At 63.5% G+C, this 26,301-nt stretch overlaps 1 protein-coding gene across 1 annotated transcript in view; it reads left to right on the top strand.

The window, feature by feature from the left end:
* Positions 1-17,775, top strand: part of AACS (acetoacetyl-CoA synthetase) — a gene marked incomplete at both ends in the record, with an annotated part of 31,410 nt that extends 13,635 nt beyond the window's left edge. The window contains 14 exons of the mRNA XM_084253240.1: positions 861-958; positions 4,892-5,006; positions 5,171-5,252; positions 6,664-6,811; positions 7,123-7,203; positions 8,260-8,384; positions 11,904-11,968; positions 12,063-12,185; positions 13,056-13,169; positions 14,592-14,717; positions 16,504-16,573; positions 16,697-16,755; positions 17,103-17,305; positions 17,638-17,775. Of these exons, the coding sequence (XP_084109366.1) occupies positions 861-958; positions 4,892-5,006; positions 5,171-5,252; positions 6,664-6,811; positions 7,123-7,203; positions 8,260-8,384; positions 11,904-11,968; positions 12,063-12,185; positions 13,056-13,169; positions 14,592-14,717; positions 16,504-16,573; positions 16,697-16,755; positions 17,103-17,305; positions 17,638-17,775 (1,547 nt within the window). The remainder of the gene's footprint in view (positions 1-860; positions 959-4,891; positions 5,007-5,170; positions 5,253-6,663; positions 6,812-7,122; positions 7,204-8,259; positions 8,385-11,903; positions 11,969-12,062; positions 12,186-13,055; positions 13,170-14,591; positions 14,718-16,503; positions 16,574-16,696; positions 16,756-17,102; positions 17,306-17,637) is intronic.
* Between the last annotated feature and the right edge of the window lie 8,526 nt (positions 17,776-26,301).

Genomic DNA, 26,301 nt, shown 5'->3' with positions numbered 1-26,301 from the left:
TCTGCGGTCTCCGCAGCCAGCTGTCCTGCTCCCCAGGCCGGGGCCCTGTTGAGACCTTGGGTTTATACTCAGAGCTTCATGGGTCTCAGCTCCGCATCCGGGCACGGGGGGGAATCCTGGGGTGGGGCTGGGGGTGCAGGATCCCGGCCTCTTGGTACCCTGATGGCCTGAGAAGCAAACACCCACTCTTGTGGTCAAGTAGGCACCTGAGAGCAGCTGGGCCTGGTGGAGCAAAGAACAAGGCAGACAAAATATCAGCCCTCACATGGGAACCAGGCAATAAGCAGCCAGTTATGATGATGATTCTACGTGGGTGATAATTAAGGGGTGTTTGATGAGGGAGACGTCCAGTGTGCTTTGTGGGTGTTGAAGGGAGACCTGAGTTAGGATGGTGGCCTTGGAGAAGGTGTCTCTAGGAAAGTTCCATCTGAGTGAAGGCTGAAGGATGTGCCCACCGGTGTGGGGCAGGCTGGCGCGCGTGCAGGGGCTTCAGGCAGAGCAGAGCTTGTGCGAAGACCCCGAGGCGGGAAAGCTGAGATAACTGGAGATGTGAAACTGGGTCTGGAGCCCCGTGGCTGAGGCCGAGTGGGCAGAGAAGAGGCTGGATCATGCCTTCCACAGGGCTGACGCTGGTCAGTGTGGAGAGTGGAGTGGACGGCGTGACGGCAGGAAGTGGACAGAGGGTGGTGGGTGACAGGCCATCTGACTGGGTGATACCCAGGCAGCTGGGGGAAGGTAGGGTGAGGCTGGCTGCACTCTGTGGGCACAGAGCCGGCCCCCCTTCCTGCCCCTTCCTCCGGAGGTACATTTTGAACTCTGAACCCAGAACCCAAGACTTTGTCCCTGTGTCCCTTTGGCAGGTTATTTGCCCAACAGCGCGCACGCCGTGGAGGCCATGCTGGCTGCAGCCAGCATCGGCGCCATCTGGAGCTCCACGTCCCCAGACTTCGGAGTGAATGTGAGTCCCGGTCCCACCTGTGGTGCCGCCCCGTGCCCGAGGGTGCCTGGGGGTCGCTGTACAGGGGGATCACCGGGGTCGGGCTCCGCCCACTGATGGGCTTGGGGATCAGAGGGGGCAGGTCCGGGCAGGCTGGAGGCAGACGGTGTCCCTGGCCAGGGGTGAGGACAGTGGAGGCGGGGAGCCCGAGGGACCTCGCTCTCTTCCTCCTGGCGCCCCTGCGGCGGTGTGCTCGCTGGCTGGCCGGGGCCGGGGCGTCTTCCGCTTTGGCTTCCTGACCGTGAGCGTGTCTAGACGCTGAGCCCCTGCAGGCGGCTTTCCAGATTAGTTCTGAGTGTCACCACAGACCTTCCCGAGAATCCCAGCATCCCGGCCGCCCTTTCTCATCCCCCGCTTTGGGGCTGTGCTTCCTGTGCTGTGTGGGAGGGGCCGGGCCACTTGGTCCCCGTAAACAGGGGGCCTCATGGGCCCAGGGTGCACCCAGCTGCCCAGAGTGGCCCCTGCAGGGGAGGGACGCAGCAGCAGAGAGGACTCCCTGGCCAGGCCTTTCCTCTCCCTGAGCCTTGGGGAGGAGGCACGCTCAGGAGCACAGGCCAGCCCCCAGGAGGGACACAGGTGCCTCCGGCCCTGACACCCCGCCCCTCCCCCTGCCCACCCTGTGGCTTGCGTCCAGGCTGTCCAGTGCGCGGGGGCACGGGTGCCCGGCTCTGCTGCCGTGCGCCCTGAGTGAGCTTCGTGCCCTCTGGATGCAGAGTGGGGCGACAGGGAGGGAGGTGTGGAGGGGAAGGCTGGGCGTGTGGGAGGGCCGGCGAACAGCCCTGGCCGGTGGAGCCGGGCGTTCTGTGGGTGTCAGGCTGTCCCCAGCCTGAAGCTGGGCTTGAAGCTCTCATCTTCTTGGCTGGCCTGGAAAGGTCAGGGTTTCAGATCTGTCCTGTTTCCCCGCCCCGTGGGGACGAGGAGCAAACAAGCTTCTCCCACTCAGGCCTGGAGAAGCTCAGGGGTTGGCCAGGCCAGTCCGTGGCCAGTGGGGTGAGGCTGGAGCCCTGCCAAGCCCAGGGCAGGGGGTTCATGCGCCCCATGGGGCTCCTCCTGGTTGCCCAGGTGGCCTCCGGGCCTGGGTGCTGGTGCTCTTGGCCCCTTGGCAGCTGCGTTGTAGAGGAGTGGGGAGGAAGGCCTGGGGGCTGGGGACGGGCAGGGTGGCGGGGCCGTCTAGGCAGGCCGCCTCCCGCCCGAGTTTGGCTCTGGCTCTGCTGCTTCCTGGTCCGGTGACCTTGACCAAGGGCCTTGGGTCTGAGCACCCAACGGGGGCGCTTATGAGGGCGGTGGTGTGAATCCTGCGGGGCCTGGGATACCCCTTCTACAGCTTTGTGAACATTGCCTGTTGGGGGAGGCTGTTTTTTTTTTTAAAGATTTATTTATTTATACAAGAACCGGGGTACAGGCCAGATGTGCGGGAGGGTGAGAGGATTCACTGGAGACAGAGTGGGGAGCAGAACAGGCAGACTGATGAAACACACTGCTGAGGGGAGCAGCGGGGAGACAGGAGAGATCTGCTGCACCATGTGGGATTCTTGCTGGCCGGGATCAAACCCGTGCTGCAGAGGCTGCGGACAGCACAGTGCTGCGCTCAACCGCCTGCGCCACCAGGGAGGCCCTGGGAGGAGGGGCTGTTTTGAATTACACTGGAACTTTCTAACTTGTTCAAAGCCACTGGCCAGGTTGGTGGCATGTGGCCGGGGGCCTGGTCATGGCCCCCCAGGGCTGGAAGGACCCTGACTAAAGCTTTGGCAGAGAGGAGAGCTCCTGGGTTGGATTTCGGGTGTGGGGGTGTGTCGCAGCCACCAGGCGGGGGGTGGGGAGGGTGACGAAGGCCGTGTTGGGTGGCCTCCTGCCACCCATGCCGGGGCTGCTGGTGGGGACTCCGCGCCCAGGCCTTCCCTCCCTGGCTTCAGGCCAGCCAGGGCTTGCTGGAGCCGTGGCTGTAGCTGGAGCTGCTTCTGTGCCAGGCGCGCTAGGGGGCAGGCTGGATCCGCTCCGCATGCAGTGGCTGGTGCCCGGAGGGGAATCCGCAGGGGCGGCACTGGGCCTCCAGGGAGAGCCTGTCGGCCTGGAAGACAGCAGTGCCCACGCCTCCTTCCCAAGCACGGTGCTCTGCCTGAGCTCGGGCCCAGGTGGGGGTGCAGGCGTGGGGGCCTCTGTCCTGCAGGCAGGTGGGCATGTGGCCCGTGGCATCGTCTCAGGGAGCGCGATCGGGCTGCTGGTGGATGTGTGAGCTGCTGGTGACCGCGCGGCTCTGTCTACAGCACCCACCCCCGCTGGGAAGCCCCGGGCCCGCCCAGGTGGACCCCAGCACCTGCCTGCGGGGACCTGGGCGGCCAGTGAGCCAGAGCCTCCACTGTAGGCCAGCTGGGGAGCAGGGAGCTCTCCCAAGGACTGCTGTGGGCCCAGCCCGGGACCCGAGTGTCATGGTCCTTCTGAGTTTCGCACACCTGCTTAACTCCCAAGAGCACCCCTGCACCGTCAGGGCCCCCGCTCAGTGGCTGTGGCACGTGCGAGTCTGCAGCGGGCTGTTCCGGGAGGGGTGGGCGGGACGCCCCCTTCCTCGCCCTGCCCCTGCCATCTCCTGGCCCAGCTCCCCGCCCCAGCCGCCTGCGGGGCATGGCCAGGTGCGGGCGGGGCTCTGCTCTTTGGTTCCCGCCTTCCTGCCTCACCAGGGCCTTGGTTCTGCTTTGTTCACCCCATTTGCTTCTTCCCTTTTGTTTCAACGTTTACTTTTGGTGGCTTTTCCAAGGACTCTGGGGGAGGCCAGCCTGAGAGCCGGGCCCTTGCCCAGCGCTGCATCCTGGGCTGCCCTGTGTGTGCCTGCATGGCTCACAGGACGTGCCCCCCGCCGGCTGTCACAACCCCATGTTGGCCTTGGCCTCCTGCTTGCGGGTCGCTGGGCACCGTGTTCGGGTTGGAAGCAGCTGGGGGGTGTTGGCTTCTGCAGCCTGGGGCTGCTCAGAGATCTTGAGCCTCGGTGGCAGCCAGAGCGGCCCTGGTGTCGCTGAGACTCTCGTCTTCCCCTGCCAAGGCCCAGGCCTCTGCTTTGGAGACCCTCGTCCTCGTTGCCTCCTGTTCCGAGAGCACAGCGGAGCTGGTCTGGGAGATGCCTCCTCGGGGCACCCTCTGGGGCTGACAGTGGCCCCACCGAGGTCTTGGCCTGAGAAAGGCCGGAGGGGCCTGGGGGAGAAGAGCTGTCCCAGGCCAGGGACGGCTGTCACCCTGGAGCAGAGCAGGTGGGGGCGTGTGCCACAGCCACACCTGTCCTGCACCAGCTCCAGGAACAAGCTCAGCACCTGCGTGGCAGGTGCGTCCTCTTCCAGGAAAGAGGAGGCTGGGCGGGGCGGCAGGCTACGGGTCCTCATGGGCACCTGGGCGCGGCCAGCCTGTTCTGGACATGGGTTTGTTTACCTGTGTCCACGTTTGCAGGATACTTTGCTTGGCCGAAAGTGTCCTTCAGGGGACGGAGGGGCCTCTTAAGTGAAACCTAGAACAGAACTGAGGTGTGCAGGCTCCTTGGTGCTGCGGTCGTCTGAAGGCAAATCCTGCAGAGTGGGGTCTGGCCAGCACTGTGGGGTCTGGCCAGTGCCATGGGGACTGGCAGGGGCTGTGGGGTCTGGCTGGTGCTGTGGGGTCTGGCCGGCGCTGCGGATGGGCCTCCAGCACTCCTGGTCCATAAGCTGAGTCTGGTCTTGCAGTGTGTCTGGAAGTCCTGGTGTTTGATATTGGCACTGCAAGTGCTGACATCTCTGGGGGGCATACCCCGCCCTCCTGGCCGGCATCGTGCCCACGGGGAGGGGTGCAGGCGCAGCGAAGGCAAGACCCCGCTGCGTGCCCATGGCTGGTGAAGGGCCCTGCCCGGCCCAGGCCCACCCTTCCTTCCGCCTCCAGGGTGTCCTGGACCGGTTTTCCCAGATCCAGCCAAAGCTCATCTTCTCGGTGGAGGCCGTGCAGTACAACGGCAAGGGGCACGGCCACCTGGACAAGCTGCTGCGGGTGGTGAAAGGTATGTGGGTGTGGGGACGAGCCCTAGAGACTGTGGGCCCTGCGAGCTGCGAGCTCCAGAAACCTCCGCGAGCCCTGTCCCGCGGCTGAATCACCTTTCATCCAGAAAAGCCGGCGGCCACGAGCACCCACCCCCAGTCCTGCAACCTGCTCTCCTCCCTCCAGGCCTCCCGGACCTGAGGAAGGTGGTGGTGATCCCTTACCTCGCCCCCAGAGAGAAGATAGACATTTCCAAGATCCCAAACAGGTAAGCGGGGCGCTTGCCCGGGGGAGCCTGCGCAGCCCCGCTGGGCCCCTCAGGTGCGTGGGAGGTTCCTGTGACCCCGTCACGTGCCGACCTGCCCCTGAGGAACTTGGAACTGGGCCCCCGCCAGGGTGGATAGTGGCCACACAGCAGGACCCGGCTCGTCCTCTGGGTCTGTCAATAATGAACAGAAAACCGGAGCATCCAGGCCCACGTCACCCCACCGCCCCCCCCACCCCAGTGTGGGTGGCCGCTCTCCTCCTGGGCAGCCAAGGCTGTGGCCATGTGTGTGGAGACCCAGAGGGGCGGCCACCCTCTGGGCTTTCCATTTTCTAGAAGAGCAACAGAAATAATCGCCATTTACTGCGATTTACAGGCCGTTTGGAGGGAAGGGTCTCTCGGTGTCAAGTGCCCGATCAGCCTGGGCTTCATGTAACGGCCCCGCGTGGCTGCGGGGGGGGGCGCTAGCTGGCCACAGAGCCCCGCAGTGGACGGCTCCCAGGCACTCTGGCCAGGGGCTTTGTTGTCTGCAGCTGAGAGGAACTGTTCCAGGCGCCCTTTTTGAACCACCCTCATCTTGAAGGCCTCCCAGCCGTCCCGGCCCCCTCTGCGCCCAGCCCTGCCACAGGCCCGATTTCATGTCCCCTTGGGGGAGGCAGTTCTGCTTGTGCGAGCAGCTGGACTTCCCCCTCTTTTTCTCCCCTTCACCCTGTGGCAGGCCAGGCCGGGGCTCCCGGTGGGTATGTCTGTGGCTGTTGAACAGAGAAGGCACCGCTCCCGGCTGGGCAGCAGCTGCCGCAGCTCTGTTTTTGCTCAGAAAGCAGAGCCGCTGGCGGGGCCCTGGGCGTGGACGCCGCGTGTTAGCCTTGGGTCGGGCTGGCAGACCCCTTAGGTGACGGCCCATAGGCCGCCTTCATTTGTCCCTGGGCAAATATTTGTCTCGAGCCGCTGCTCCCCCGGGGTTGGTGGGTTTGGGACAACAGGAGGCGTTTACCTGCCCAGCCCCTTTCCTCGGCACATTTGGCTGTGGTGGCTGCAGTTTGGGGCCTCGGCCTGCTCGGTGCTGTGACCTTCCTGTGCTGGGAGAGCTCGGGGGCCTGCCCCGCGCCCTCCCCGGCCCTCCGGGGAAAGGGGAAGAATTCTGACCACGGGACTCCTGCTTCCCTTTGCAAACCGGGGCGCTGGCTGGAGGCACAGAGAGGCTGGCTTCACAGGCTCGGGGAGTCTGCAAGAGTCCTGAGGCCCCGGGTCTCTGGAGGGGCAGAGTGGCGGCCCCGTCCCTCCCTGGAGGTCGGGGCCTCCCCAGGTGGGCGTGGCGGGGAGCGGTGGCCGGGTCTGCCAGGTCTGACGGGTCTGACGGTGCAGGCAGCGCTCGGGAATGTCCGTGGCCCGTTTCTTATGTCTCTGCCCACAGCGTGTTTCTGGATGACTTTCTCGCCACCGGGATCGGGGAGCAGCCCCCGCAGCTGGAGTTTGAGCAGCTGCCCTTCAGCCACCCACTCTTCATCATGTTCTCCTCGGGCACGACCGGGGCACCCAAGTGCATGGTGCACTCCGCTGGGGTAGGTCTGCCCACCGCGCTCCCGGGCCTTGAGATGGTGCAGGAGGACTCCTGGCCCTGAGATGCTGGGGTGCAGCCCTCCTCAAGTGGGGTGCGGGGGAGGTCTGGACCTGAGTCCACAGGGCGGCTGCAGCCCCGTCGGCGTTGAGATGTGCTGAGCTCTCCGTCACGCGCTCGGCCCGGCAAGGGGCTGACTGGCTCGCTGTGGGCAAGATCCCTTGGGGGGGACCACAGTGGAGATGGCCCCGCCAGCATTTGACAAAGAGCCAGACAGACTTGAGAGCAGGAGACGCAGCGCATTGCTCTCCCCAGGGCACCCTGATCCAGCACCTGAAGGAGCACATGCTGCACGGGGACATGGGCAGCGCCGACATCCTCCTGTACTACACCACGGTGAGTGGGTGAGCGGCACCCGCTGGCCCTCAGGGAGTCTTCCTTCCCGCACGGGCGGCTCCTGCCCCAGGGCCCCGGTGTCCCTCCCGCCTCGGGCCTGCTGTCTGGGCGGCTCAGCTCACAGGCGTTTGCTGTACCTGACCTGTCCTATGGGCAGGCGCAGGAGGAGTCATGGGCCGCCCGTGGCTGGCTCTTACCTGCGCACGAGAAGGCGCCTCTGGCCAATCCAGACAGAAAAGGAATTTGTGGAGGCCTGGGGAGGGGTGCAGGAGGTGGGATCACGTGGGGGTGGTGCGGGCCCACGAGCCCAAGTGCCTCCCAAGGCTGGAGGAGGTGGGGAGACAACGTCCCCGAAGCTGCGGAGGGATGCGGCCTCGGCACTTCACCAGGTCTGGACCCAGGAAGCCCTGGACGGTGGGTCTGAGCTGACAGGCCGGGTGCGGGTGGTTGTTACAGCAGCTGTGGAGGACGTGCATGCAGGTGCCTGGCCAGTCCCTGGCCGGTGGGTCCAGCGTGGCCCCCAGCAGGGCCTGAGGCTGCACAGTGGGAGCAGCGTGGCCAGTGGAGGCTGCACCTTTGTGCCTCCCAGGGCGGTGAGTCCTGCTCCGACGCTCCCCTGTGGAAGGACGTGTAGCCGCCGGCTCTGTGGGCACCTCGGGGGGCCAGGTGCAGGGCTGCTTGTCTCCCAGGCCTAGCACCCACAACCAGAGGCTCCCCCACCTGCCCCCCGACCTCCTGCTGGGCAATGTCACTGACTTGGGTGCTTTTGGGAGCCTTTTTGCGGTCGGCCGGCTCAGTGCAGCACCCCATGCGTGTGGCCGTCTGTGCAGCGGGCACCCTATGCTCCTGCCACCCCTGTGAGGACCAGGGAGACACTCCCAGCAGCCTCAGTGACCTTGTATGTGCCATAAACCCCGCGCCCCCCCACGGGGGGGAGCCTCTTGTGCTTGAAAGGGAGGCTTCGACCGCTGTGGGGTCTTGGCAGGACGGCAAGGCTGAGTGAGGGGCTCGGGGCCGCCCAGCCTCGGCTGACGCGCCCTTCTCGGTCTGTTCCAGGTCGGCTGGATGATGTGGAACTGGATGGTGTCCGCCCTCGCCACGGGTGCGGCCTTGGTCCTGTACGACGGCTCCCCACTGGTGCCGACCCCCAACGTGCTGTGGGACCTGGTGGACAGGATCGGGTAGGTGCCCGCAGCCCCACCACGCGGACCTGGTGCTGTCTCCTGGAGCCTTGGGTTCTGGGCGTCTGCCTGGGGTGGGGCAGGTGCCAGAGTCATCAGGCCTGCGGGAAGGGACAGGAGAGGCTCCTGGGGGGGAGGTCTGAGGCCACAGGGCCTTGTGGAGGGAAGACGACCTTATGTCCTAACCCTGGAATCGCAGTGCAGGCCCCGGGGAGCCTGAGGCCAGCGAGCGTGTCTCAGCCAGGACGCGGGGGGAGCCAGGGCAGGCTCTGACGCGGCAGACCCGCTCGGGGACAGCACAGCCTTGCACGAGGGCCTCGCGGGCTTCCTCTCTCTCCCACCCTCTGGAGGGGAGAGCCTGCTGGCACCAGCTGTCCCCGCCCTGTTCCCCTCGAGTTCCCAGCCCATCCCGGTGCCTCCTGATGTGCCACGTATGCCTCGGGAGGACTGCGGCCTGCAGTGCTGGTGACGGTCCTCTCTGGGCTGGAGGGCGCGGGAGCCCTGGGGGCGGAGGCAGGAGCAGTGGAGATGGGAGTGGACGCCTCCTGGCACCCCCACCCCAGACCCGTGGTCAGGTAGGAACCGGCAGAGGAACATCCTACCAGGGCCCTTCTGCCGGCCAAGTCACCCCACCACCGTCCCTCCGGGGTCACTGCTGCCCTCTGCTGTCCCGGGGTGGGGGTGCCGGGGCCGCGGCTCTGGGCGGAGTCAGCACCTGGGCCTTTTACTCCCCACTGGTTGGAATCCCTTCCCGGTGGGGGAACAGAAGGAGCCGCTCACTGATGGCCTTGGCCTTGGCGTCCGCTGTTTCCCCAGAGCCCCCGGCCGGGCCCAGCGCAGACCCTGGCACTTGGCTCGGGCTGTCGCCAGGGCTTCTCTCCTGATGAGACTGAAAGGTGGGTGGGGTCCCGGCATGGGGGTGCTGCAGATCTTCATCCGCAATGCCAGCCGGGCCCCGGGTGGGGACACAGCGTGCGTGTGTGTGTGTGTGTGTGTGTGCGTGTGTGTGTGTGTGAAGAACACGGAGAGTGTGTCACTGGGCCTTCATGCTGATGAAATTGAGGGATGAAGAGCTGCGGGGAACCCAGCTGTGTGTGCCCATTAGATGGGAGAGTGGGAGAGTGTGGGCATCTGTCCATGTGCCTGACCTCGTGTGTGCCTATGGGTGTGTGCACATGGGTGTGTGCAGGTGGGTGTATGCACATGGGTGTGTGCCTGTGGGTGTGTACCCATGTGTGTGTGCAGGTGGGTGTGTGCCCGTGGGTGTGTGCAGGTGGGTATGGGCTCTTGTGTGTGTTTTCACAGCCCTGGCTCGGTGCAGCTGGTGAGCACGTACTGAGCATCTGCCTCCTGGCGCCCCGCGTGGCTGCAGAGTAGGGGGTGGCTTGGCAGCCTTGCAGGGCGGGCGGGGTGCTCAGAAGGACCGGGGGCCTCAGACATCCGTTGTGGCCACAGCAGGAGTTACGGCGTTGGCCGAAGTGACTTCGCCCTCCTGAAATGAAGTGGCGCTCGGGGGGTGGTCCCAGACGCCAGGTGAACAGCTGCCTGGCATCGGTGGGGCGGGCACAGCCCTCAGCATCCAGTGCTGTGCGTCCACATTTTAGATTGGAAACTCGAGAGCGATGTCTCTGTTGCCTGTCAGTCGGCTCACCGGCTGACGGGGAGTCTATTTTGAAGGCGCGGGCAAAGTTCTTGTAAAAGATGAATTTTCTTCTGCATGCACCCCCCCCCCCATCGGTATTATTTGAAACTCTTGTTGTTTTCTCAGCCTCTAGTGTTTGGGTTTTCAGTTTTACGGAGGGATAATTGACATAGAACGTGTGTAAGTTTAAGCTCACGGCGTGTTGGTTTGTTACACTCACCGCAGAGCTCGTCCTTCAAAGCCAGCGTCACCCACACCCCCACGTCTGGCCAGGGCTGCAGAGTGGCCGCCGAGGTGGAGCCTGTCCTGGGGGTGGCACTGGGGCCGAGGCTAAGGAGACCAGAAAGGAGGCGCTGTCGTCTGGGTGGGGTCCCCTCGGAGGACTGGGAGCACAGCTTCTGGACCCGAGGCGGCGTGTCTGGGGAGTTGGAAGGACCCCCGTGTGGGAGGCTGATGGAGCCTGATGGGGGGGCCGGCACCCTGGGAATCCAGGTGGGCTGGGGGGCAGGTTTTTTTCTGAGTGAAACGTGATGCCCTTAGAGCCTTCGGATGGGAGTCCCGGGCTCTGGTTCTGGGTTGTCACAGCCCAGTCTGGTTCCCTCTTGGGGAATAAACCGTGGTGGAGAGGGCAGAAGTGGGGGGCTGGGGCCTCGGGCTGTGCAGCCCTGTGGGCGGGGGTGGCTGTGGAGATGTCCATGTAGGGCCGGGGCGGGGTGGCCGGGTGAGGCGGCGGGGGGTGATGCCGCGCTGGGTGGGGCGCTGGGGCCTCTCCAGGCTGAGCCTCATTCTTTGTGCCGTGGTTCCCAAGGGTATTTGCTAAAAATACCCGCAGAGCCCCCACCCACACCAGAAGGCACTTCATGAGGGAATGTTTTTAAACCGTCTTATGCAAGCCCTGGAGCTTGACAGGCGACGGTGCCATTTTTAGACGCGCAGGACTGGGGTGCTGCTCCGTCTTCCCACCCGGTCACAGCGGAGGTCACAGTTACCCCCGTGACGCACACGCTCCTGAGACCAGAGGGCCACCGGTTTTGGGGGGGCAGCAGGGGGTGAGCAGGACAGAATCTGTGTGGCTGGGGGTGACGGAGGACAGTACTGAGTGCCCCCCTCAGGGTCACACCCCCATCCTTGGAGCTGGACTTTGAGCCTGTGCACCATGCAGGGTGGGGGACGGTGGGAGAGCCCGTGCATTTCCTGCTCCCCACGGCGCCTGCTCCTGAATCAGCCTCTCCCGGGCACCGCTGGGAGGGCCCAGGCTGCGGGGCAGGTGACCGCGAGCCCTGAGAGGGTGAAGGCATGGGAGGGGCCGCACGGCAGCTCGGAGGGGTCCTGCCCCAGGCCGCCCTGCTTTTCGCATCAGACGAGGACGCTCCACAGCAGCAAGGGTGTGAGGCTTTGTGGCGGGTCCGTCTCTGGTGGGGAAGGTAGCGCTTACCTGTCGGCGGCCGGGGGAGGACGTGGGATGTGGGAGCAGGCGCTCTCTGAAGTCACGCTGACCAGACTGTGGGGGCCAGGGGGGTTGGGGACATGCTGGACGTCTGAAAAGGGAAGAGCCGCCTTTTCTGATTTCTGCAGGGAAGGGAGAGCGCGCTTGGGGGAGGCGCCGGCGCGAGTCCCCGACCCCCGCCTCCACCCTGCGGGAGGTGGACCCCGGGTAGACCTGCCCGGGCCTTGATGGCACAGCTCCCTCCGGCCCCACGCACGGCGGCTGGGAGGGGGGTGGGGGACGGCGCCAGGCACACTGCTCGTGAACATAGTGGGGGCCGCTCTCATTCACCCCAGAAAAATGGTGGGGCTTGGACTCGCACGTGGTCAGAAGGGCTCGCTGACTTGAGACGCGTGGCCCTGAGGTGTCTGCTCGCCCCCGCCCCCCGCAGCATCACCATCCTGGGGACCGGCGCCAAGTGGTTGTCCGTGCTGGAGGAGAAGAACCTGAAGCCAGGTGAGGCCCCCCCAGAAGTCAGGTCTGCCCGGGCGCCCTTCTGCACGGAGCAGCCCAGGCTTCCGACTCGCATGACGCCCCTGGTTCTCTGCAGTGGAAACCCATAGCCTCCAGACGCTCCACACGATCCTGTCCACCGGCTCCCCGCTGAAGGCGCAGAGCTACGAGTACGTGTACACCTGCGTCAAGAGCAGCGTGCTCCTGGGCTCCATCTCAGGTGCGCTCCCCGCGCGCCCCGGGGCTCCTGGGTGCCTGGGCAGGGGGCGCGGGCAGGGCTGAGGCGCCGCGCAGTGGCCCGTGCACTGCCAGGGCTCGTGCGGACTGCCCGCCGGCCTGGGCTCCGCTCCGTATTCGCGGCGGCTCCTTCCAGAAGGTGGCGGGGGACGCCGCTCACGCCGTCCGGCCCGCGGCCCCTTGCGTGTGTCCACCCCTCCCAGCAGTGGTCAGTTAACTGCTAAAAGCAGCTCATCTGGCGGATTCTGCTGCCTTTATTTCACGAAAGAGATAAAAACGAGGCTCAGGAGTGAGTGAAGAAAGCAGACGGTGGGATGATGAGGTGCGGTTGCGGGGAAAGACCACAGGAAGGCACGGCTGGCGTCTGCGCCGCCCCAGTGTCCGAGCCCAGGTTTGGGGTGTGCCTCCTTCACCCCTCGCCCTCCTCCTGGGGGCTGGCCGCCACCCAGCGTGCCTGCTGCCTGTGGAGGCGCACCTGTGGGCCTGTGCCGACACCCCGAGCCCTCCTGGCTGGTCACTGGCCCCAGGCGGCGCCGCAGGGGCCTCTGTGAGGGCGAAGCCTCGTTTTCCTTGACGCTGCGGCTTGGGTGTCAGCGTGGCCGCCGGGGGCTGTTCCTTTAGTCCGTCCTCCAGCGGGAAGATTCAGTCAAAACAGTAAATCCCCCAGAGACCGGGAGCTTCGCCCAGTTCCCAGCTGCTTCCCATTTCTCCCTGCAGGGAAGCCGCACCGCCTGGCAGTGTTTCGGTGTCGGTCTGGAGAAGGGAGAGCAGGTGTCCTTGGGGTGGTCTGTGTTTGCTAGTGGCCGCGCGCCTCGGCCTCCCGGATCTTGAGGCCCTTCTGCGCTTCCTGCAGGTGGCACGGACATCATCTCCTGCTTCATGGGCCAGAACGTGTCCATCCCCGTGTACAAGGGCGAGATCCAGGCCCGGAACCTGGGCATGGCTGTGGAGGCCTGGAACGAGGAAGGTGACGCTGCACTAACCGTTTTCTCTGTGTGACGGGGTGTGAGGGGCCTGGACGGGCTCGCCCTGTGGCTGCTGGGGAAATGGTCCCCAGAGCCACCTTGTCCGAGAGGGGCCCCTCCTGCTGGCCGGCCGGTGTCCCTGAGGCCTGCTGACACCCTCCAACTCCCGCCTCTGCCCCGTGGCTCCCCTGAGAGCTGTGACTCGCAGCCTGGGTCTCCCCGGCGGCCAAGCTCGGGGGCGCCCTGACCTTGGTGGAGGCTTCCTGGGGAGCTGCTTCAGTCTGTGGGGGTGTTGGCTAAACCAGACACACCCCTCAGCTCAGGCCGGGCATGTGGGGCATGTGCAGGGTTCATGGCTTCGGACCCTTCGCCCTCCGCTGCCTTTCCCGTCACCTGACAGAGCAAGTGGGGAGGTTGCGCCAGCCTGAAGTTTTGGGGGGACGTGGGAAAGATGATAGAAGTGGGGCCAGGGCCTCTGCCCCCAGTTCAGGGAGACGTTGCCAACACCTTCCTGGAAACTGGCTCTTAGCTCCCCGAGCCGCCTTTCTCTCTTGCTGCCCAGCGCCATGTGCTCGTAACACTTTCCTTCCCATTTCCCTGGGGCTCGGTCCCTGCTGCATTTTGGGGTGCAGGAGGGGATGTGTGGAGAGTTGTCTATGTGGCTTCTGTCTCAGGCTCATCTGGGGTGAAATGAACGGGCTGAGGCGAGGGGAACTGGCAGAACCGGGGTCTCCTCAGGGGCGGGGATGCCAGTGTTTGTGATGTAATCCTGCCGCCTCTGCGTGGAAGGGCTGGGCCAGGGGGACCCCGCTCTCCCGGCCTCCGCCCGCTGCCCTGGCCTGTACCGGGCTGGCCTGGAAAGGGAGTCTCCCTAGCAGGGCGGGGGCCCCTCAGCACCGCTTGTTTTAGAAAGCAGGAGAAGCTATTGGGGGTGAAATTACCGGGGCTCGTGATCCGGGGATCTCTCTCCTGGGAGGAATAGGCCAGGCGAGGTGCTTGGCACCAGTATCTTGTAACAGAAAACAAATTGAGAGCAGAACAGGTGCACGTGTCCAGGGGATAAAGTGTCCCAGTCACCCTGGGAGAATGACAGGTGGTGGAAAGCGGGGGGCAGGGCCCCCATGTCAGGCTGGCAGACAGCCAAAGGCTGGAAGCACCCAAGTGACAAGGTGCATCGTCCAGAGTGCGTGGGGGACAAGCATCGCATTCGAGAGAGGTTGGGGGGTTGGAGGGGAGACACTGGGCTGGAAGCTCGGCTTTCGGGGTGCCAAGGAGTTGGGCACGTGGGTGTGGGTCAGCTCTGCCCTTTGTGTGTGTCTGAAATACTGGAGAATGAAGAACCTGAAAGGGGGAGAGAAACGAAGGGAGGGGGAGAGCGAAGCAAGCCATGCTTTGTGCTCAGTCTCCCCCTTTCTTCCCACCAGGGCAGGCAGTGTGGGGCGAGAGCGGTGAGCTGGTGTGCACCAGGCCGCTTCCCTGCCAGCCCACGCACTTCTGGAACGACGAGAACGGCAGCAAGTACCGGAAGGCATATTTCTCCAGGTTCCCAGGTAGGCAAGGATGCAGAGGAAGCTGCCCCGTCCCCGGCCTGGGCCTATTGTGTCTGGTTCTGTGTCCCCCTTTCTGGCCCTGCTCCCCAAGCCCCCCGAGCTGCTCACAGCTCCTTCCTCGGGTGGGGCGAGCATGCGGGTCCCGCCGCCTGCGGCCCTCCAGGAAAGTGTCCTCTGGGGGGAGTGCAGTCCTCACCCCTGTGCCCAGAGCCCGGCCCCCTGCTGCTGGGAGCTGGGGGGGGGGGCGGGGCGGGGCCCTGTCAGGGAGAGGTGGCGTGTGCAGGGGGCCTGGCGTGAGTTTTTCCGCCTGTCACACAGCTCATCCGGCTCCTGCAGAGGTGGGAGTGGGGTGCATCTGTGGTGGGGGCTCTGCAGAACCTACACCGGCGGCTCATCGGCGGGTGCCTCTCCAGGCAGGGAGCCTTTCCAGCTCCGATTCCTGCCTCCCTCGTAGCTAATTTCATAAGCAGCCTCGAGTTATTGCTGCCTCAGAATTCATGATTTAGCAAACCTTCTGTTCCACGGTTATTTATACTAAGTACTGGCTTTCTGTGGCCTCTAGAAAGGTAATCTGGTTTTGCACAAGCCACAGGGGAGGGATTTGCTGTACGCACGCCCGTTTCTTGGGTGTATGCACGTCCTTTGAGTTTCCCGGGAGGCCCCACCCCCAGATGAGGCCTGGCCTCCATTTGATACCTGCTGCATGTCAGCCCCACACTGGGCCCTGCCAGGCAGACGGCGGCAGAACAGAGAGCATGCAGAGAGAGGAGTGTTACTCTGTGACCTGAGGGAGAGACAGCAGCCCTGCCCTCAGGGAGGCCAGGAGGGTCACAGCCCCAGCTGGAGGATCCGTGTAAGAAGCGATGTTTCCTCATCTGCAGTGCCACTCTTTGAAAATCATCTTTTCTGTTTCTTTTTGTTATATACTCAAGATTTCCCATGATTAATTTCAGAATAAATATTACTTTATTTTGGAAGCCCTTAGTCGAAAAACAAATACTTTGCTACCTGGCCTATTTCCACTTTTGCCTTGGCTGCCAGGAAACTCCAAGCCGAGAGCATTGCTTGTGGCAGCGGGGCTCTGCTGCCCTTCTCTCTCCGTAGCGCGGTCTGGTTCACTGATTTTATAGGCGCTTCCGGCAGTGCTATCTGGGAGTGAGCGGGAGATAGGATTACATTTGGAAAGACAAAGGCAGATAAGAGAATGGTATCAGATATTAAAAAAAAGGGGGGATCTGAGCTACTGGTCACGGACAGAGTGAACTCAGGTGAGATGTTTCGTGAGGGCCCAGCCTGGAGAGTCCTGGTCTGTGTGAGGAACGGCTTGATGAAGGAGAAGCAGGACAGCCAAGGGCTTTCTGCCTCGGGCAGCGACCGGCAGCATCACCTTGAAATTCAGACCCGGTGGAATGTCAGCAGTCACGGCGGTGCAGGCAGGGCACCCCAGAAATCATTAAGTGAAGAACAGCGGTTTTCAAGCGTGTATACTGTTCCCCTGTGTAAATGTTTGAAGGGAGATGCTCGTGTAAAACTTGTGGAGACACGCGCGGGAGGGTGTCCAAGGCTGGGATTCTGCGCCCTTTGACTTTTTATTACTTTTAAAAAATCTAGTAAAAGTGCAGAAAGAAATGGGAAACAGACCCTAGAATGATTTTGGTCGTTCTGATGCTTCACAATCAATGCTGTCGGCCGAGTTTCCCCGGGCCCGGCTCCACCCCGCCCTGCGCCCCCTCCCGCTGTGGCCGGGCAGCTCTGGTGACCCCCCGCCCCCCCCCGCCCCCCGCAGGTGTCTGGGCGCACGGCGACTACTGCAGGATCAACCCCCAGACGGGCGGCATCGTCATGCTGGGCCGCAGGTGAGGGGCCTGCGGGGTCCTGCGCCCTGGCACTGCTCGGTGTCCCTGCGGGAGCCTTCGCGGTGGGGCGGGATGGGGGGCGCGGGCGGGTGTCGGTGTGTGGGTGACCGTCTGTCTCCCCAGCGACGGCACGCTCAACCCCAACGGAGTGCGCTTCGGCAGCTCGGAGATCTACAACATCGGTGGGTGCCCCCGGGCCCAGCCCCCCCAGCCCCCCCCCGCCGGGGAGGTGCCCCCGGAGCCCGCGCCGGCCTTCCCGAGGCCGCGCCCTGGGTGCGGGGGACCCCGGCCGGCAGGCCCTTCCTCCGGAGCGTGCCCTTTTTTTGGGGGGTGGGATGTTTCCCGCGGCCATTGAGTTTCTTCAGACGCGGGGTGAGCTGGCCGCACCCCGCCCTGCGTGAGGGGGCGGCCGCCCCCGCCCCGTTGGGGTCCGCGCGGCCGGGGGCCCCGGCGCGTGCCCGGGGGTCGTGCGCCCCGCCCGGCCGCGCCCGCCTGACGCCCGCCCGCCCGCCCGCCCGCCCGCCCGCAGTGGAGGCCTTCGAGGAGGTGCGGGACAGCCTGTGCGTGCCGCAGCACAGCCGCGACGGCGAGGAGCGCGTCGTCCTCTTCCTCAAGATGGCGGCCGGCCACGCCTTCGGGCCCGAGCTGGTGCGCGGCATCCGCGACGCCATCCGCCGGGGGCTGTCGGCGCGGCACGTGCCCAGCCTCATCCTGGAGACCCAGGGCATCCCGGTAGGGCGCCCCCCGGCCCCCCGCCCCCCCGTTCTCCGTGTCCCCCCCGTCCCCGTCCCCGTCCCCCCTAGTCCCCTGCCCCCCCTTCTCCGTCCCCCCGTCCCCGCCTTCGGGAACTGGAGTCCGCCCAGTGAGATAAAACACAGCCAAGTAATAAAATCAAACATCCGGGAGGCGCCCCCACCTCCCACGGCCCCTGGGGGGCCGCCCCCGGGTGTCAGTCCAGGAGCCCGAGCCTGTGGTCTGGGGCGTCCCAGGCGGCGACCGCTCCGTCTGCGGCGGGCGGGGTGTGCGGGGCGGGCCTGAAGCGCCCCTCCGCGTCTCTGCCGCAGTACACCCTCAACGGCAAGAAGGTGGAGGTGGCCGTGAAGCAGATCATCGCCGGGAAGGCCGTGGAGCACCGCGGGGCCTTCTCCAACCCCGAGGCCCTGGATCTGTACCGCAACCTCCCGGAGCTGCAGGGCTTCTGATGCGGCGGCGCCTCGCCCGCGCCTCCACCGTCCCTCGTCTGTTCGAGAACTTACTCAGCGGGGTCCCGACCGCCGGCGCGCTTTGGGGTGTGTGAGGGCTGCTGTGACGGTGGTGTCTGGGCCGGGCCGGCCACATCCCTCGCTCCTGCGGCCCCAGCGGGCTCCGGTGAGAGCTCGGCCTGCAGAGGGCTCGGCTCCCGCCCGCCCGCCCCGTCTGCGCTGATGCGGCGCAGGGCCCTGGCCCTCTCCCCTCGGGCGGCTGTGCGCTGTGGCACGTGTGTGACCTTGCCCGACCTTGACCGCTGCCCCGCTCCGCTGACCACTCCTGCGTAGTCTGCGTGTCATGGACACATCGTACAGCTCCTGGGAGAAGTGGGCATCACGCCCAACCAGACGGCCCCCCGGGGGCACAAGGAAGCCCGCCCCAGACCGAGCGACTTCACGCTTTAAAAGGATCTGCTTCAGGGAATTTGAATGTCGCGGTCCGGTGGGCGGGTGTCTGTCCGCCCGTGGGGGGGTGCTGCTTTCAGGGATGTGGGTGAGCCCCTTGGCCGTGTGCCCAGGTGGAGATGGCCGAGGATCTTCTGGTGACAGCTGCCCGGCCTCGGGGGACGGGGCCTCGCTGGGCTCCCTGCCCCGGCTGCTGGGACCCTCGGCTTCCGCCGACTGGCCTCCGCTCGGCAGGGCTGAGGTGGGAGGGGCTGCACGCGCTTCTCAGCTCCGCCTGCAAAGAAGGACCTGCGTCCTCATGTTCACTTTTGTGTATTTCTAACCTGAGCGCAGATGAAAAGCCTTTCTGAATTTTTTCTTCTGGATTATAAAAAGATGCTGCGAGGAACTTGATGCAATAAACAAACATGTACGAGTGTGCGCGGCCTGGTGACGTGCTGTGTGTTCTGGGGGGGGGGGGCCGGGATGCTGCGGCCGCGGTTGTGGCCACAGCCTGCTGTGCCCGGGAGGAGCGGTTGGCAGACATCGTAGGGGCGTTTCCTGAGCCCCAAGTATCTGGAAGCAGTGCCCGGTGACCCAACGGCCGCCAGCGCCTCGGGCAGGTGCGGGTGCCCATGGCTCGGCCGGCTGCTGGGCGGTGGGCTGAGGTCCACATGGCGCTGTCACTGCCGCGTCTGCCGCGGGTCGGGTGGCGGGAAGCCACAGCAAGCCGTTCCCCAGGCGGGCAGTGTGGTGCCCAGCTCTGGTGTGTCCTGCGCTGGGAGGCCCCCTGCCCCTTGTGTCCGGGCAGGAGGGAGGAGGGAGTGGCGCGAAGCTGCCCCTTCGAGTCCCCTTTGTAGCAGCAAAACGGTGGCTTCTCTAGCCAGTCTCTCGGTGTACACCGGCCCGTGCCGCCGCCTGCTCGTGGCCACCCCGGACTGCGGTTAGTCTCTTCCTGCTGCTGTCGCAAAGCACCAGATTGACCGGGGGGCAGCGTGAAACCTGGGCTGAGTCAGGCGCCAGCGGCTGAGCTCCATCCGCCCGGCCCCTTCCAGTGCCTTGAGGCGGCCGGTCCTGGCTGGCCAGGCCCCTGCCTCCTTCCTCAGCATCGCACTCTCGGCCCCTCTTCCACCGTCGAGGGTCGCTGTGACCGCACTGGCCCCGCGAAATAGCCAGGCGACTCCCCTCTTCCCAGCCACCACTCTGCAGGCCCAGGCCCACCTGTGGCCTCCCCTCACCCCCGCCCCAGTCTCAGGTCTCGGGGGTGGCGCGGGCACCCTGGGGTGGTGAGCCGCTTTGCAGGCGGTCGGGGTCCAGTGGAAAGAAGGGGCTGCGGATGTGCTGGTGCGGCCCCGAGCTGGAGGTCCCGGCAGGTGGGACCCCGGCCACCTCTGTCCTGGCCTTCACCCAGTGGCCGGCCTGCGTGCCCCTCAGTCTCTCAGGTCAGCCTGCGGCCCCAGCCTCCGCTCCTGCCCGGGGCTGGACCCCTCCCGCCACTGTGCCCGAGGGGTGGGGGGCCCCCGCGTGTCCTTCAGCTCCAGCGGGAAGTCCAGGCAGGCGGAGCCGCCGTCCTCATTGGCGTCCTCATTGGCGCCGCACTGGACGGCTTCACTAGCGAGAGGCAGATGGTGGGGGCGGCAGCCGCGTCCCCAGGTCCCCTGTGCGGTGCGCTGTGGCCAGAGCATGAAAAGCTGCTGCCGCTGCCTGTTCCCCTGTGCACTGGTCGGGGGTCACACAGGCCTTTCCTCTCGGGCCAGCTCCTGTGTCCTTCCAGCTCCCGCCAGGCGCCCCACCAGCAGCTTCAGAAAGCGCCAGACCCGCCGTGGGGCTCCTGCTCCCGGCCCTGCCCCCGCCGCCTGCAGGCCTCTGAGCAGCTGCTCCTCTGGGCGGCTCCCACCCCAGCAACTTGCTGGAGCCTGAGGCCCGTCCACTGCCGTCCCCTGACTCTGGGCTCCGGCTTTCCGAGGGAAAAAGTCACACAGATGAATGGGGGCCATGTTGTAGTCACAGGGCACCAGCTAAGCTGCTGAAATGATCACCCCCAAATCTGGCTGCAGCATCCTCCTCCAGCAGCGGCGTCGGGGCCCCGGCAGTGAGAGACTCCGGGCAGCGGGGCGAGTCCAGACGGGCCAGCTCGGGTGGGGTCCCGTCTCGAGGTCAGGGTCCCAGCTCCCCGCCCCTCTCTCCTCGGGCTGTGACTCCAGGCCCGGTTCTGGGCCGTCAAGCCGATGGATCCCCCAAGGAGTGCCGGTGGCCCAGCCCGCTGGGAGAAGGCCTCGTTTCAGGACAGAATTACAGAACTGCCGGGAAGTTTCCAAATGGAATTCAGAAGAAAAGAGGCGTTATTCTGGCACTGCCTGCTGGTGTGTCAGAGCACAGGTGGGACTGACCCCCGGACACTGGTGCAAGACCCGGGTTCCGGCAGCTGGCGGCCGTGCACAGGCCGGCGCTCCCTAGGGCTGCCCGGCATCTCCAGGGAGGGCCCCCTCGGGCGTGGCAGTTATGGGGGTGTGCCTGACCCTCCTTTTGAACCGTGGGCTGGTGACAGGCTTGGGCTTCGGGCGGGACAGAGGTGGCCGCAGGAGCTGGCCGGCTCCAGGAAGGCCACGGAGCTCTGGCTCACTCCGGGGGAGCCACCCCTCGTTTGGCGCCACACCCCATGCTCACGGCGGCATCATTCACCGTCCCCAGGACACGCAAACAACCCAAGCGTCCGCCAGCGATGACGGGGATGGTGGGGTGTGTGTGGGCACTGGGCTCCGCTGGGCACCAGAAGGGCAGCCCGCTCTTGGCGACAACTCGGGCAGACCTTGTGGGCGTGAGGACACACGACACAAGGCAGGCAGAGAGGGCGGGTGTGTTTATAAGTGTAAACACACCAAACGTGTCGCAACAGAGGATAACGTGGCCCAGGGGCTGAGGGGGTGGGGAGCTGGGGGGATGTCGTCTAAGGGGACAAACGTGCCTCTGGAAGATGAATACGTCCCGGGCGGGAGCGCGCACATAGTGACTATCGTCAACAGGCTGTGTTAGAGACTTCAAGGTTGCTAAGAGACTAGGTCCTAAACGTTCTCATCGCAGAAAAGAAATAATTACGCGACTTGTCAGAAATGTGAGCTGAGCCCGTGTGATCGCATCGCAGGATGGAGGTGCACCTGAGGGCACGTGATGTCATGTGTAAATTACACTGGGCTGCCTGGAGGTGACCACGCGGCAGGAGCCACATGCCCGGTGGGGAGGCCCCCTCGTCCTTGCGGCCCTGGGGGGCCTCGGGGACAGGAATGCCCATTTCAGCTGCACCTGAACCCCTGACCCGTGGAGGCCCTGGGGTGGAATAACCGTTGATTTGTTTTGTCCCGGTCAGTTCCGGGGACGTGTGGGCCACGGTGAGCAGGACCGGGCTCCTTGAATGTAGCCGGCCGGGAACAGCAGGCGTCTGCTCTGCCTGAGGCCACAGCCCCTGGCGGGAACCCTGGCTCAGAACTTGACTGTTGGGGGTCAGGTCCTGGCTGGACCCAGCGGGTCCCACTAGGTGAGTTCTCTGGCCTCAGCTGTCCCATCTGTCAAATGGGAGGCAGGATGACAAGGGGAGCAGATGACTCAAACGAGCAGCCAGGGCTTCAAGCCCCGGCTCCGGGTGCATCTGGCTGGCTCCCACCACTGTTGTTTTAGTTCTTGGATCCAAATTAAGCTTTTGGGAGCTGTCACTACTTCTCGTGAATTCACCTGATCAAGTCGGTGGACAGATGACCTCCTGGCCCCCGGGACACGATGCTCAGGGCTTCTCGGCATCCACATGTCGAACCTCAGGCAGCCCTGCGAGCTGGGGGCACCGACCCCATTCAGGGAGCAGGCAGGTGGAGATGTGAGTCTCCCCCCTGCTGTGCAGACGCTCCCCTGCCCAGAATTAGGGGCTAATCTGGGAGCAAAGGGTCCCCCACATGACTGATAGGAACTTCGCGTCCCTGGGAGACTGGGAGTCCATGGGAGAAATTCACTTTGGTCATTGAAAAATAAAGTCTGATTTCAGTAGGCCCAGGCCGGCTCGTGGCCCAGCAGGGGAGAAGCCGCCTCGGAACAGACCCCCGCGGGCCGTGGGCTGACAGAAGCCCCAGAGACGCCGGCTCATTTGATCCTCCGGTCTCGTGGACAAGAGGCTCTTCTGACGTCTGTTTCGGTGGAATGGAAGTGTGGCACCAGTTAACTTGCCTGAGGCCGTGCAGTCGTGGGGGATAGAACTGAGGTAGCCCTGGGCTGTCCCGCTGTAGCCCCAAGAGACCCAGCGCTGCCCCTGCGTCCCCCCACAGCCACTGCCCGGTGGGCTCTCCTGGGAGCACAGCGGTGCCTCTGCAGGACACTCGGTGGCCCCCTCTGGAGTGGGGTCCCAGCCGTGGCCATGCTCACACACCACTGGTGGGACTGGGCTTGCAAGGTTTGGCAGGAGGGAGGGGACGGTGTCCTCCCCAGGGGGTGGGGGCTGCGGCGCAGGGCGCGGGCATTGGGCAGCTGCGCTCCTGTGGGCTGGTGTGACTGCCCGGGGCCCTGCGCCCTGACAGCTGGCCCAGGTGTCCGCGCCCAAGGCGCCAGGGTGGCTCCCTGTCAGTCTGGGCAGTTGGGGCTGTGGTTCCCGAGGGTGGTCTGTCCAGCTGCCTTTCTGCAACGGATGGGGACCCTGGGCTGCAGAGGCTGGAGCTGTCTGTCTGGGCCTCAGGCTGGCCCCTGTTGCCCCTTCATGGCTTCGCCACCTGGTGCTAATTGATAGTGGCCATGGCTCTGGCACTTTCCATGTGCAGACGAGTGGCCTAGAAGGGAGGCGTCTTCAATATCCTCACCTGCCTAAGCCTCCTAGGAGCCGGCGCTGGCCTTGACCTTCCCGAGCCTTTGGGACGAGCTCCCCCGTCCCCTCCCCCCATAAGCCTCCTTTCCTGCTCCTCTTCCACCCGCCATGGTTGTTCCCAAATGTCTAGACTGATTAAAAAAACTCACACCCCAGTGCAAAAGATCAATTTCCGCCAGGGCTTCCGGTCCCGCTCCTGCGCTTGAGCCTGTAATTAGATTTGGACGAGAGTCAATTCATGTGTCATGCAATTTTAAAAGACAATGTCCCATGAATGGTGCGTCCCGTTATTCCCGCTCGATTGAAATTGTGGGTTTTTAAATGGATGCTCTCGATGCGCTTGCGCCAACGGGGCTTCCCGAGGGTTCCTAGCCCGAGGTCTTCCTGTGTGATTTCCAGGCAAGTGGAAATTTTCAAATTTTCCTAATGAATGTGCTTTTGTGGCTTTTCTTCTTTCTTTCTTCTTCTTTTTTTTTTTTTAAATAACCTGAACCCTCCGTGTTTCTCCCCTGCCCGGCTGGGAACCTCAGGTTCTTGCCAAAGTCTGTATCACATAATTGCTTTCATGTTCAGACCCGGCAAGAACGCGTTGTAAATGGCTGAGACGCAGATGTGACAATTCTATTAGGCCGGGGTTCTTGCATGGTTGACCTTGCAAATTGAATTCGGGGAGGTCAGCCCTCCTGCCTGCTGCTAGATGGCGCGTTGGCAGTTTCGGGAGCGGCAGGGAAGCGGGGGCTGGGGTTCCGCGCCTGTGTCTGTGCAGCGGGCAGACCCCCCCACTGGGCCCCTCTGGTCCTGGAGCCTTTCCCAGCCCCCCAGACGGAAGGAGGTGGCCATGATGGACGGGCGCCTGCCTGCGAGGCGTTATTAGCCACTCTGTCAAGGTGAGTACGTCATTTTTAATATTCCGTCTTCAGACCTGAGGTTTATTTTTAGGTTGGGAGGCAGCCAGCCTTCCCGGAGAGAGGGGGAGCCGTGAAGAGTCGAGGGCCTGGGTTTCGACCCTGGCGGCTGGGACATTTCCAACAAGACTCATCCCCATGAGGGTGGCTTTGGGGGTGCCGGGAATGTTCTGTATCTTGATCAATGTAGTGGTTTCCTGAGCTTATATAGGTGCACAAAAATGGAGCCTGGGTGAGCAGGTGAAGAAATCAGGTGGAGAAGGTAAAATGAGTGGCCGCCATGGAAAACCCCTCAGCAGCTCTGCAGAAAATTAAACTGAGAGTTAGCATGGTGTCCAGCAACCCCACTGCGAGGAAAGGGCCCCAAGGACAGAAGCAAAGACTCAAAGAGATACTTGCACACCTGCATTGGTAACAGCGTTAACTCGTAATCACTGAAAGGCAGAAACAACCCATCCATGAATGAATAAACAAAACCTGGTGCATCACTCGAGGGAATATTACTCAGCCACGAACAGGAATGAAATTCACGGATGAGTGTGGAAATTATCATGTAAGTAAAGTTCAACGGTCAGGTGCTCTGTGATTCTGCTTACGTGAAACGCCTGGAGGAGCAACGTCACAGCAATGGGCGTGGGAGACAGGAGACTTGGGGTGTGGAGGGAAGGGGAGTGGGAGCTAATGTTTAATGGGCACAGAACTGCTGCTTGGGGCGATGAAAACCTTTAGGGATTGGATAGTGGCGATGCCACACAGCCGTGTGCAGACACTTGATGCCACCGAACAGTGCACTAAAAATGGGATAAATAGCCAATTTTATGGCAGGTGCGTTGTACCACAATAAAATAATTTTGCTGGGGTAAATGCTCCTCCAAAAAGATCTGTAGCAGCCTTTCCCTCCAATTCATTTCCCAGGACTGCTCCTCGTGGGCACCCCTGGCTGTAAAAGACACCGGGGAGCAGGTATCTGGTTCTTACAGGCCCCACCCCACCGCCATTTTGTTGTTTTGACATGATTTCACACTAAAAAGTTGCAAGAATAGCACAAAAATTTGGGATATACTTTACTCAGATCCCCCAAATGTTACCACTCGCTCTCCTTACATGCCTGCCCGCACACATATGCGCACGCACACGCGTCTATGTATTTTCTGCATTGTTGGAGGCTGTGGCAGATGTAATCTCTCTTTATCCCTAAATACTGTGCTGTGTTTTTCCACAATACAAAGACCTTCTCTTAGAGCACAGAGCTACAGCACAGCCATCCAAACCAGGACGTTAGCGTGGAAGCAACGCTGCTGACCAGCGTACGGAAGCTCCCCAGCTTCTGCCGGCCACGCCAGTGTCCCCGTAGCAGGGGAGACCAGCCCTCCATGGGGCCCAGCGCCTGTTCTCCCTGGGTCGTTAGTCAGAAGCTCTGCCTGAGACCCTCCCTGTGACACTGGCGCAAGGAGAGGACAAGTCTGTGGCTCTTCAACGTCGCCCTGGCCCCTGGCTCCTCAGGTGCAGATTTAGGTGTGCACCTCTGGCAGGACCGCAGGGAACAGCTGCTTTCTGACATGGCGCTCTGGGGCCACATGCCCCAGTTGGTCCACTCTGCCCTCCCAGGTGGGAATGCTGCGGGGGGCCAGCCTGGAGGCCCTGCGGTCTTGGCCCTGCAGTCACTGAGAATCTTGAGTTGAGCAGAGGGGCTGTCCTCAGAAAGAAGCAGATTCGATTCTCATTTTAAGCTGCATTTTCTAAGAACCTACTGTGTGCCAGTGGTTGGCAAAGGATCTACTGTGTGTGCCAGTGCCTGGGCAGAGCCCCGCAGAATACAGACAATGATAGGTGACATTCCTACCTTGTTCGACCTCTCTGCTCGAGGAGAGGGAAGGGACTGATAGTTCCTGTCCACCTACTATGCACCCCACTTCGGTTGGGCCTGCACATGTACCATCTCGTTAAGATCAGCGTATCGGCCCTAGGCAGGAGGCCCGTCACCTTGTCAGCCATCTGGGGTCTGAATTCATTTCGAACGAGAGAAACTATTGAGGGCTTCCTCCGATTTCTGAATCTGAGAAATCGCCTTGTTTAAGAACAGGTTTTAAAAGCATGTGAAATATTTTCCATATCAAGTGTTTCAAGGACCTAATTATGAACTTCATTATAATTGTTCATTAGTTATGTTTTGTTTAATTACTTTAACAAGTTGCCAAACGGAACACAAAGCCAGCAATTAGCATTACGTAATTGTAACGAGACACTCAAAAATTGGGTCGCAGAAGCGCCTTGGCAAGCGCATTTCCCCGAGGAACAGACACGGAAGAGGTGACTGGTCCTGGGTCTGCCCGGGGCTCTCCCGAGCTGCAGGGG

The sequence above is a fragment of the Talpa europaea genome (genome assembly GCF_964194135.1).
Source record: "Talpa europaea genome assembly, chromosome: 14".
NCBI classification, from domain to species: domain Eukaryota; kingdom Metazoa; phylum Chordata; class Mammalia; order Eulipotyphla; family Talpidae; genus Talpa; species Talpa europaea.
This window is presented reverse-complemented; position numbering and strand designations above follow the sequence as displayed.